The sequence below is a fragment of the Aquarana catesbeiana genome, linkage group LG04 (assembly GCF_042186555.1).
Source record: "Aquarana catesbeiana isolate 2022-GZ linkage group LG04, ASM4218655v1, whole genome shotgun sequence".
In the NCBI taxonomy this organism is placed as follows: domain Eukaryota; kingdom Metazoa; phylum Chordata; class Amphibia; order Anura; family Ranidae; genus Aquarana; species Aquarana catesbeiana.
The window spans coordinates 492,956,349-492,968,241 of NC_133327.1; the positions used below are offsets into that span (position 1 = coordinate 492,956,349).

Sequence of the window (11,893 nt, forward strand, 5' to 3'; positions counted from 1 at the left end):
TGTAGCCCATTCCAGCCTTGTGTAAGTCTACAATCTTGTCCCCGACATCCTTGGACAGCTCTTTGGTCTTGGCCATGGTGAAGAGATTGGAATCTGCTTGCCTCTGTGGACAGGTGTCTTTTATACAGTTAACAAGCTGTGATTAGGAGCACTCCCTTTAAGAGAGTGCTCCTAATCTCAGCTTGTTATCTGTGTAGAAGACACCTGGGAGCCAGAAATCTTGCTGATTGATAGGGGATCAAATACTTATTTCACTCATTAAAATGCAAATCAATTTATAACTTTTTTTTAAATGCATTTTTCTGGATATTTTTGTTGTTCTGTCTCACTGTTAAGATCGACCATTAAAATTATAGACTGATCATTTCTTCATCAGTGGGCAAACTTACAAAATCAGCAGGGGATCAAATACTTTTTTCCCCTCACTGTATATACTAGGGTTGCGCTGATACTAGTGTCGGTGGCGATACCGAGCATTTGCATGAGTACTTGTACTCGTGCAAATGCTCCGATGCTTAATGCTGATACCTCCCGGAAGTGGGCGGAGAGAAGACAGAGGGAGTCAGCGTGCTGTTCTATCAGATTACCACTACCTATCAGATTGTGCAACGGAAGTGACGTTCCGACCAAAAAAAAAAAAAAAACCTTACTGCGCATGCACGATGCGTTCTACAGCGCGATGCGTTCCACACATTCTATGATGTGACTAGTAGCAGTCTTATGATAGACCAGCAGATTTGGACGAATGCACAAGCGTGCCAGGGCGGGAGCGCGCACCAATCACAATTACAGATCAGATTGTTATAGAGTCCATCAGATTTTTTTCAACAATTACAACAATCCAATCGGACATCTTATTACACCCAGCTATGTCTTGAATTTCGGAGTCATTTTAGCAAGTGCCTTTCAGTGCCTGCCCATCAGTGCCACCCGTCAGTTCCCATCATTGCCACCTATTAGTGCCACCCCATCGGTGCCGCCTCATCGGTGCCACCCCATCAGTGCTGCCTCATCACTGCCCGTCGGTGCTGCATATTAGCGCCACCTATCAGTGCCCATCAGTGCTGCATAAGAAGATATCATTAGTCTGTATTGTGCTATGAAAACTGTCACATGACATTTAAAAAGGTATCGATAATCGGTATCGGCAAGTACTTGAAAAAACTGCACATAGAACATGCATCAATTTAAATCAACCCTGTTGCTAGATAAATAAGAAACTTGTAAAAAAAAAAAAAAAGTCCAAAGCAAAAATAAAACAGCACTCGCACTTAAAATATGCAAATTTAAATAAGTGTCCATAAAAGTTCCATATCAAAAAGCTTATGTTCAGTGTTCCATATCTTCCACATGCGTGACAAGATTGTAACAATGTATGCTCCACTCCACCGTGTGCCAACATATACCATACTCACCAGATTGAATTGACTCCTTGTTTGCACAAGAAAGTCACAAAATGCTTTTTTGTAATATGCACCTGAAAGACTGGAAACCGTTGCCACTTTGGTGCTAGAACCACATATGGTCAGTCAAAGATGAAGCCAAGGGTGCCACTGGCTGCCATCACTGCCTGTCTTCCAGAACCTCCAGGCTTTAGCATAAACAACATTAAAAAGGAAAGGGGAAGCTGCTCATAGTAAAATAATGTTAATTCAAACCATAAAACAAGGTAAACATGCACACAGTGTGTTAAGGTAGGTCCAGCATCTACAGTAATAAACCAGGAAGCCCTGCTGGCTTTCCAGCGTGCGTTCCACAAGAGCAGAAGTGACGTAACCGGGAGTTTCACCTAACACATTTTTTCATTCAGATGCAGCATCCTCAGGAGCAGCCTGAGAAAAATTCTTGGTGCTTACCTTTTCTGCTGCCTGTACCACTGAACATTAGTCTGTTAAAATGATTGTAAAGGCAAAGGCTTTTTATCTTAATGCATTAGGATAAAAAGCCTTCTGTGTGCAGCAGCCCCCCAATCCTTACCTGAGGTCCATCTAGATCAGTGGTTTTCAACCTCTGTCCTCAGGACCCACTAACAGGCCAGGTTTGCATCTCCTAAACGTAATACTTAACCAGCTTTCAGCGCTGAAGCACTTTGAATGACATTTGCGCGGTCATACAACACTGTACCCAAATTAAATTTTTATCATATTTTTCCCTCAAATAGAGCTTTCTTTTGGTGGTATTTGATCACCTTTGCGGTTTTTATTTTTTGTTAAAAAAAATGTAAAAAGACCGAATTAAAAAAAAAAAAAAAAAAAAAAAAAATTTCTTTATATTTTGTTATAAAATTTTAAAACGGGTAATTTTTCTCCTTCATTGATGTACACTGATGAGGTGGCTGTGATAGGCACCGATAGGTGATGGGCACTGATGGGTGGCAGTTATGGGCACTGATGGGTGGCAATAATGGGCACTGATCGGTTACACTGATAGGCAGCACTGCTAGGTTGCACTGATTGGCACCACTGGTGGGCATTGATAGGTGGCACTTGTGGGCATTGATAGGTGGCACTCATGGGCATTGATAGGTGGTACTGGTGGGCACTGTGAGGTGGCATAGATGAGACATAATTGCCTCTTCCTCTTCGGGACCAATGTCCCTTGCAGATGAACCGGTGATCGGCTTTATTTCTCCTCGCGCTGTCAGCGTGAGGAGAAAAATAACGATCACAGAGCTTTTGTTTTGATCATGGGATCAGCTGTCATTGGCTGACAGCTGATCACATGGTAAGGGGCCAGGACCGGCCCCTTACTCGGATCGGTGATCATCCGAGTCTCAGTGCACAGGGGAGGCCGTCGTATGACGGCCTCCCGGAAATTCAGGTCCGCACTGTGGCCGTCATTCGGCTATAGCGCGGATGTCAAAAGGTTAAAATCTGGCTTGTTAGTGGGTCCTGAGGACAGGAGTTGAGAACCACTGATCTAGATGCAGCGATGTTGCAGGAGTTTCTTAGCTAGGAAACCAAAGTAGATATGGAGCTGATCTACTGCTAACACATAGTGGTGTAAAAATACTTAAGCTGCTTCCTTTGGAAAAATCCTAAAGACTAAGAAGATATTACACCCTGTAAATTATAAGTGTATAATGCAAAATAAACTAAGCCAAAAATTACTTATACAGTGTGGTCTTGCATTGAAACTAAAATCAACCAAAGTGTGTGATCCTTGGTGTGGAAAATCAATATATGATAACCGTTAAAAATTAAAGTACTATAAAAACTGTTGTGCGTGCTCAAATACTCTAAGGTGCAATTGTAATTAATATGCTTGTATCTGATACCCGTTAGAATAAAAGAAAGAAATAATAAAACACTAAATAAATGATTGTGCATACTGAAACAATTTAAGGTGCAATGTAATTAATATGCTTTCTAAAGTGCTATTAGTGTTATTAAACCTACAACAGGCAGATTTTCTATGTCTGCATTTCCATATTGTCCATTTCAAATAAATTGATAAAAATCATCAAAAAAAAAAAACAAAATTACTAAACATAAATAAATTATGAATTATAAAGTGCTCTTGTGCCCGTGAAGAAAATCCTCTTTCTAGTCTGATGGACTTTTCAGTGAGTGAACACACCGTGCATATCTTAGTTCCTGTTCCTATTGCGGCTGCACTCACCAGATTCTTCTCCCCCCTCCTAGGGTTAAGAGCATCCATAGTATATGCCACTGTGTAGCAATACAGGAAGAAGACCGTCCTCAGAACTGGCTCTCCGCCCGCTGCTTCTCTGCCATCGCTCCGATCGCCCTCTGTTGCTCAGTCCGGGGCACACCGCACAGATCGCCGGCCCTGCAGTGTACGAAATAACCATCAGTCCGATCCGTGCCACCAACCGAGACTGCGGGCTGAGATACCACCAGGAACTGCACACAGCTCCGGAGCAACCTTTTTTTTAGGCCAGTGGAGGGATTGGCAGAGAGGGGTGGAGGATGCTGAATGGAGACCAGTAGAGGGATTGGCAAAGAGGGGTCTCAGTTTCTCAGCTGCCCGAGACTCCCCTCCTCATGATTGGCTGAGACAGCAGCATGGTGCCATTGGCTCCCGCAGCTGTCAATCAAAGTCGGTCAGCCAATGAGAGAAAGGGGACCGGGCCACGGCTCCATGTCTGAATGGGCACAGGGAGCTGTGGCTCGGCACAGGTGTCCCCATAGCAAGCTGCTTACTGTGGGGGTACTCATCAGGAGGGAGGGGCAAGGATTGCCGAAGAGGGACCCGAGAAGAGGATCTGGGCTGCCCTGTTCAAACCACTTCACAGAGCAGGTAAGTATAATATGTTTGTAAAGTCTGTTTTTAAACAAAAAAAAAAAAAAAATCACTTTAAGCTGCTAGGCTACTGAAAAATCTTCAGCATCAGACTTCTTTTTAAGCCCTGTGTGTGCTGTGGTTCTATCTGATAACTCCTGAAGCTCTAAGTATTAGGTATTTTTGTATTTGTATTATTTGTATTTTCTACAGACCAAGCTTTATTTATACAACATTTAAAACTACTGACAGAGTAATTTTTAAGCAGTTTACACTTCGGATGTTTCTGCAGCAATCGTAAAATACAGTAACTAGTTGCACAAAAATATATGTACATGTGTATACGCTTTTTTTAGAGCCCTTGCACACTGGGGCGGTTTGCAGGCGCTATTGCGCTAATAATAGCGCCTGCAAACCGCCCCGAAAGTGCTGCTGCTTTCATTCCAGTGTGCAAGCCCCGAGGGCTTGCACACTGGAGCGATGCGCTGGCAGGACGGTAAAAAAAGTCCTGCCAGCAGCATCTTCGGAGCGGTGAAGGAGCGGTGTGTATACCGCTCCTTTACCGCTCTTGCCCATTGAAATCAATGGGACGGCGCGGCTATACCGCCGGCAAAGCACCTCTGCAGAGGCGCTTTGCGGTGGTATTTAACCCTTTCTCGGCCGCTAGCGGGGGGTAAAACCGCCCACTAGCGGCCGCATACCGACAGTAAAACGCCGCTAATAATAGCGGCGTTTTACCGCCGACGCCGCCCCCCGCCCCAGTGTGCAAGGGCTCTTATTGGAAGCAGAATAATAATTTGTAACTTTCCTATATTTTGCCATGCATACCTGACTAAAAAGTTAATTTTTTTTTTTCTTCCACAGATGGTTCCAATCCATATACATTGAAGCTGTGTTTCTCTACCTCTTCCCATCTTTAAACAAGAGTATCGCAGAACTTTTGTACTCTGCATGGTTAACAATGCCTTGTATTGAATATATGTTCTTAGATGTTTAAAGCAGCACTACATGTTTTTATTGTAAATGTTAGCTTAATTTAAAATTGAATTATGGGATATAACTTTAACAAAATGTATTTGAATATCTTGCAAATTTTCATTACCAGTAATTCTCATGGGTTGAAGTTTTAGTCTCCTTATATAGAACGCCTGACTGGTGGTTTTGTTTTATGTATATAGAAATATATAATGCTGCTTTTAATTTGCATGTATGCATTCTCACTAAGACCCCTTTCACACTGAGGCGCTTTTCGGGCTTTTTAGCGCTAAAAATATCGCCTGTAAAGCGCCTCTCATGCCTCCCGAGTGCTTTCACACTGGGGCAGGACGAGAAAAAAAGTCCTGCAAGCAGCATTTTTGGGGCGGTTTGGCAACAGTGTATACACCGCTGCAAAACACCCCGTCGAATCGGCTGCAAAGCGCTTGGCAGTGCCGCAACACAGGCGCTTTTAAACCCTTTCTTCGGCCGCTAGCGAGTATTAAAAGTGCCCCCACTAGCGGGCGAAAAGCGCTGCTAAAATGAGGGTAACGCGGAGCTAAAACTAGCGGCGCTTTACTGCTAACACACCCCCACCCCGGTGTGAAAGTAGCCTTAATTTCTTTGTGATACACAGAATTATTTCAATACATTTGTAATAATGTGCATTGTGTTGGTCCTAAAGAGGATATCCAGTTTTACATAACTTTCTTTCATAGCCCTTTCTGTAGTAACGTGAAGGGTCCCCCATGCCAGCTTTTGGGTTTTACTAGTAGCTACAACCTCCATTATCATTTCCTGAGGAAGTCTAGTTTTGTAGTCCTGACAAGAAAGGCTTTTTAATACTTTTTATGATGGGGCTATGGGAGTTGGGAACCCCTTCATGTAACTACACAGAGGGGTAAATAAATGACTGGGGTTTTCCAGTAAACCAGGAAATTTGCTTTGTTTCATAGGAAAGGGTTTATTAGGAAATTATATAAATATCAAGTGATACAAAGTAGGTAGTCTACATTTCATAAATACTGTAGTCATCCATGTGCATAATTGGAAATACATTTTGAAAACATCCATGTTATTAGTGCAGCGTTATCAACCACTTGCCGACCGCTCGACGTCATATGATGTCCTGGGCTTTGTGCAGGGATATCTGAATGATGCCTGCAGCTACAGATCATTTTTTTTTTGTTTTGTTTTGTTTTTTTATATCAGGCTTCCTAGCCTAGAAGTGAGATGTGAGGGTCTTAGACCCCATATCTCACTGTAAAGAGGACTTGTGATGCTATATCCCTTTTACAAGGGATGTTTACATTCCTTGTAATAGGAATAAAAGTGATATATATATTTATATAATTTTTTTTTTGATCACTTTTATTCCTATTACAAGGAATGTAAGCATCCCTTGTAAAAGGGATATATATATAATTTTTTATTTTTTTTTTAATTGTCAAACAAGAGCAGAAGCGAATGCATACACAAGTCCCGCCCACATATGAAAACGGTGTTCAAACCACACATATGAGGTGTCACCGCGAACGTTAGAGCGAGAGAAATAATTCTAGCCCTAGACCTCCTCTGTAACGCAAAACATGTAACCAGTAAAAAAATTTGAAAGCGTTGCCTATGGGGATTTTTAAGTACCGAAGTTTGGTGCCATTCCACAAGCGTGTGCAATTTTGAAGTGTGACATGTTGGGAATTTATTTACTCTGCATAACTTCATCTTTCACATTATGCAAAAAAAATTGGGCTAACCTTACTGTGTTTTGTTTTTTTGGTTTTTTTTTTGTTTTTTTAAAGCACAAAACTGTTTTTTTTTTTTTTCAAAAAAAAAACAAAAAAAACAAACAGTTTTGTGCTTTAAAAAAAAAAAAAAAAAAAAACCTTTGAAAAATTGCTGCACAAATACTGTGCGAGATAAAAAGTTGCAATGACCACCATTGTGTTCTCTAGGGTATCTGCTAAAAAAAACTTATTATGTTTGGGGGTTCTATGTAATTTTCTAGCAAAAAAAATATGATTTTTACACGTAGGAGAGAAATGTCAGATTTGGCCTGGTTGGCAAGTGGTTAAAGGCAGGTATTTAGACTTTTTCAGAAAGTTTTACATATTTTAATTTGAGCATTATTTATGCTTTTTAGCATCTGATAAAATGTGCTTTCCATTTTTAAGATTGAAGGTCGAAGAAACATCTTTCCTTTTGTTTAAAGTGAAGACATCTAGTCATGTTTCTTTTTCATTGTTAATCAGCTGTTTGAACTGTGTCATTCAGCTTGGATGCCTCACTGCTCAGGCCTGTCCAGCTTATTCTGATGCAACATTGCATGGCCTGGAAAACACATTAAAATACAAAGAGAAGTGGAACAATGGGGTTGATTTACTAAAAAGCAAATGGACTGTTCACTTTGCAAGAGAAGTTGCAATTTACACAGGAATTTTTCCCAAAGCTTGGTGAATGTGGTGAAGTTTTCATTTTGCAGAGAATTCCCGATCACATATAATCAAAATAAAAAAACAGCATTTCCACTTCCATGTGATTGGATAATGGAAGTCAGCAGAGCTTCACCTCTTTCACTTAGCTTTGGAGCAAGTTCCCTAGCAAAATGCAACTCCCCTTGCAAGTGAACAGCCTATTTTGTCTTTAGTTTATCAACTCTGAAAAGCTGCACATTTCAAACAACTGATTAGTGGCAGTACCCCATGTCATCATTCACACAAAACTGGGGAATTTTCCATCGGAAAGCATCTTAACCACTTACCGACCGGCTCACGTAGATATATGTCATCAGTTTGAAGAGTGATATCTCGGTAACGGCAGCAGCTGCTGCCACAAGCGAGGTATTCATCTTTAGAGCCGGCGGTTCTGTTTATGATAATGGTGGTCTCTGTGGCGGATTCACCGCAAGATCACCGTTATCGGCGGCAGGAGAGGTGCCACCGGTAAGCGGCGATCGGGACCTTTCACGTCTGTGGTGTGGAGATGAGTGAGGGGAAGATGGCCCCACCCGTCTCCATACCATAGGAGGGCGGAAACGTCACTTACGCCCATACGTCTTAAAGCCACATTTCTCCAATGTCATTTTTTCAAATTACAAATTTTTTTTTTTGCATTTTAGTCCAATTCTTTCTTCTTCTTAATTCTTTTTTCTATTACAAGGGATGTTTACATTCCTTGTAATAGGAATAAAAGTGACCCAATTTTTTTTTTAAAAAAAACAGTGAAATAATAAATAAAATCAAGTAAAATAAATAAGAAAAAAATGTTTAAAGCGCCCCGTCCCGACGAGCTCGCGCGCAGAAGCGAATGCATACATGAGTAGTGCCCGCATATGAAAATGGTGGTCAAACCACACATGTGCGGTATCGACGCGACCGGTAGAGCGAGAGCAATAATTCTAGCCCTAGATCTCCTCTGTAACACAAAACATGCAACCTGTAGAAGTTTTTAAACGTCGCCTATGGAGGTTTTTGACGCCATTCCACGAGCGGGCGCAATTTTGAAGCGTGACATGTTGGGTATCAATTTACTCGATGTAACATTATCTTTCACAATATAAAAAAAAATTGGACTAACTTTACTGTTGTCTTATTTTTTTATTCAAAAAAGTGAATTTTTTCCAAAAAAAGTACACTTGTAAGACCACTGCGCAAATACGGTGTGAAAAAAAGTATTGTAATAACTGCCATTTTATTCTCTAGGGTGTTAGAAAAAAAAAACAATTATAATGTTTGGGGGTTCTAAGTAATTTTCTAGCAAAAAAAACTCTTTTAAACATGTAAACACCTAAATTCCAAAACGAGGCTAGTCCTTAAGTGGTTAAGAGGAATAGATGTGCTATTAAAAAAAAATGGCTTTAATATCATGAGACCCAAGTTTGCAGATATAACATTTTACATTTATTTTGCATTTGTATTTAACACTGGGATCATTAAAGGTCCTGACATTTCAAATTTCCTTCTGTTCATTTACAAACAACTATAATTCTTTAGATATCAGCGCACACCCTTAGGGATCGCTACAGTCGCTGCACTGCTCTCTCGATGCTTGACTTCCACACGTACATACATACACAGAACAATTGTAGTTTAATGATCACCCCTCCTACCCTTTGCACAGCACAGTTCACTCAGATTCCTATAATACCACTTATAGCTTTAGCAGTCACCTCTTATATTGCACAAAGCATTGTGTATTTTGATTGTCCAGATACTATCACCACAAAAAAAATGTAGGTTTAACAATCCTTTCTCTTGCTTTGATTTCAGTTGTCCAATACAAAATCCAGCTCCTGGCGGCTGTATGCTTGAATGCTACCTCCTTTTTTTTTTTTTTTTCTTTTTTTTTTTTTTTTTTTTTTTTTTGCTAGTCCTTGTATATGCAGTAATTTTTTTTTTTTATATAAGTGGCTGCTGTCATTCTGTTGCAGAAATAAAGTCACCATTCAAACATGGAACCATAAAAAAGGAGACCTTTTATCTCAGTTTGTTTGTAAATCTGTTCCAGTGTGTCAGTGTCTCTCCTCCAGTCTGTCTCCCATTCCCTTCCAGGTTGTTTCTCTGTGAAGGTAGAAACACCCTTTCCTGTCCAGATACTTTTCTGCCTACTTGGGGTTCTCAATACTCCTCCACACTCTATAGGTTCAAAGGAAAGAAACAAGATGCTTCTCCTTGTGTATCATGAAGCTATAGGTGGTATTACTATTATTTTGTCAGTTTAGGAATCTAAATAAACAGTGCTGTGTAAAGGATAGGAGGGGTGATCTGTAAGACTACAATCTTTCTGTCCTCTGCTGAGTAGGAGGTAATTAAATATCTGCAAACAGATTTATATCTCAGAAGGCTTTACAGAACCCCTTCTATGGATTGATCCTGATTGGCAGGAAAAATGCTGCAGATTGTGGTTGTAAAGGCTTAAGGTTTTTTTACCCTAATGTATTTTTCTGCATTAAGGTAAAAAAACATTCCATGGTCAGCTCCCCCTCCCCAACTTACCTAAGCCCGATCTCTCCAGTGCTGGCCATTGGCTCCTGCTGCTGTCAATCAAATCCTGCAAGGAGGGGGTGGGGCTGAGTCACGCTGTGTGTTAATAGGCACACACAGCCCAGTTGGAGATCAAGCATGCACGAGTACCCCCATAGGAAGCGGCTTGCTGTGGGAGTACTCGGAAGAGAGGAGGAGCCATGAGCAATGGCTAGAAGAGGAGGTTGGGCCGCTCTGTGCAAAACCTTTGAGCAAGCAAGTATGACATATTTGTTAATAGAAAAAAAATTACTTTTCAATCAGTTTAAGCTGGCCATATGCTGTTTGAGTTTTTTGTCTGGTTCCCGATGAAAGGGCAAAATTAGTTTTGTGGGTGGCCCAGTTGGGCTCCCTCCCGCCTGACATTCTTTGATTGAAAAATCAAAGGAGCTCAGTGGAAAATTGTCAGCAAAGCAGCAGGTGTCTCAATTTAGATGTAGCCATAATTCGAACATTTAAAAAGCCACTGCCGCCGGCTATCAGGATACGGATGCCCAGCAGGTGGGATTTTTCCATCTGTATTGTATACCACGAAAGAAGGAGTTTTTTTTTCGGCCTGCAGACTAAGAAAAAAAACAATCAGTGCGTGGCCAGCCTGGATCCTCCCTTAGCTTCTGCCCCCCATGTTCTACTCCACTAGAGTCATGTGCTATACATAAATCATCTGACAGATGGCATAGAACTGTCCAGGTACAAGGAACATTTTTTTTTTTTTGCAATTCATATTTGACAAAACATTAACTAAAAATTGATACAACTTGTTCTCTTGGTATCTAGTTGACTGAATAGACAAGTGTTACTGTAGTAGTGTTTTTAGCTTTTACCATGTGATGTACATTATGTGCCTACTCTTTAATTGTGGTTATATCTGTCACAAGTGAATATACGAGTCGTCTTTTACAATGTATAAAGAAACCTATTTTTTGTAAATTTACATCTGAGCAAATTATTATGTTGAATCTGAAAACACAATAATGTTAATCAGAAGTGTGAGAATTGGAGTTAGAGAACCACTATAGTGGGCACACAGTTTGTGGTTATTCCCAAATGATTCTCTCTACTTCTTTTAAAGGCAATCTGTAAGGATAGAAACGTAAAAGCTACGATTGTAGACTGTACTTTAAAAGTGCAGGCTATCAAGGTATCATCCCCACTCAAGCTTAGAAAGTCACTGACCTGGAACAAGCATGCAGCGAGTAAAGTCTAAAATTGTCCACTATTCTCTTATAATACATAGGTCAGTGACGCCTGCATCAGGGTGACACCCTGCTCCTTTAAAAACAAGTAGGCATTGACCACGCCCATAGTTCTGTCTTTTTTTAAAGGGCTCCACATAATAATGTTTCTAAATCTGCTTATTAATAAAAGAAATAAAAAAGTGCTTTGTTTCAGTTGTATTACTGTTTATGCTGCAGTCAATATAAGAGGTCCTTTCAGTTGAGTCCTAACTTGAAACCAACAACCGTGTGAATAATGACCGCAATAAATGTCCAAATAGTGTCATTCATATTGCTCGTTAAATCATCAGTACAGTGCTGCTGCATGTCATTATTGCCATCATTCTCCCAAAATGCTGTGTGTAAAAAGGTATGTATATTGGGTATTCTAAACCTGATCTGCAGATAAGTGTACCCTATACAATATGGCACACTAAG

At 40.6% G+C, this 11,893-nt stretch overlaps 1 protein-coding gene across 1 annotated transcript in view; it reads left to right on the plus strand.

The window, feature by feature from the left end:
• Positions 1–11,619, plus strand: part of HNRNPLL (heterogeneous nuclear ribonucleoprotein L like) — a 129,320-nt gene extending 117,701 nt beyond the window's left edge. Inside the window, exon 13 of the mRNA XM_073627687.1 lies at positions 5,110–11,619. Within this exon, the coding sequence (XP_073483788.1) occupies positions 5,110–5,165 (56 nt within the window). The 3' untranslated portion in view covers positions 5,166–11,619. The remainder of the gene's footprint in view (positions 1–5,109) is intronic.
• The last annotated feature ends 274 nt before the right edge of the window (positions 11,620–11,893 follow it).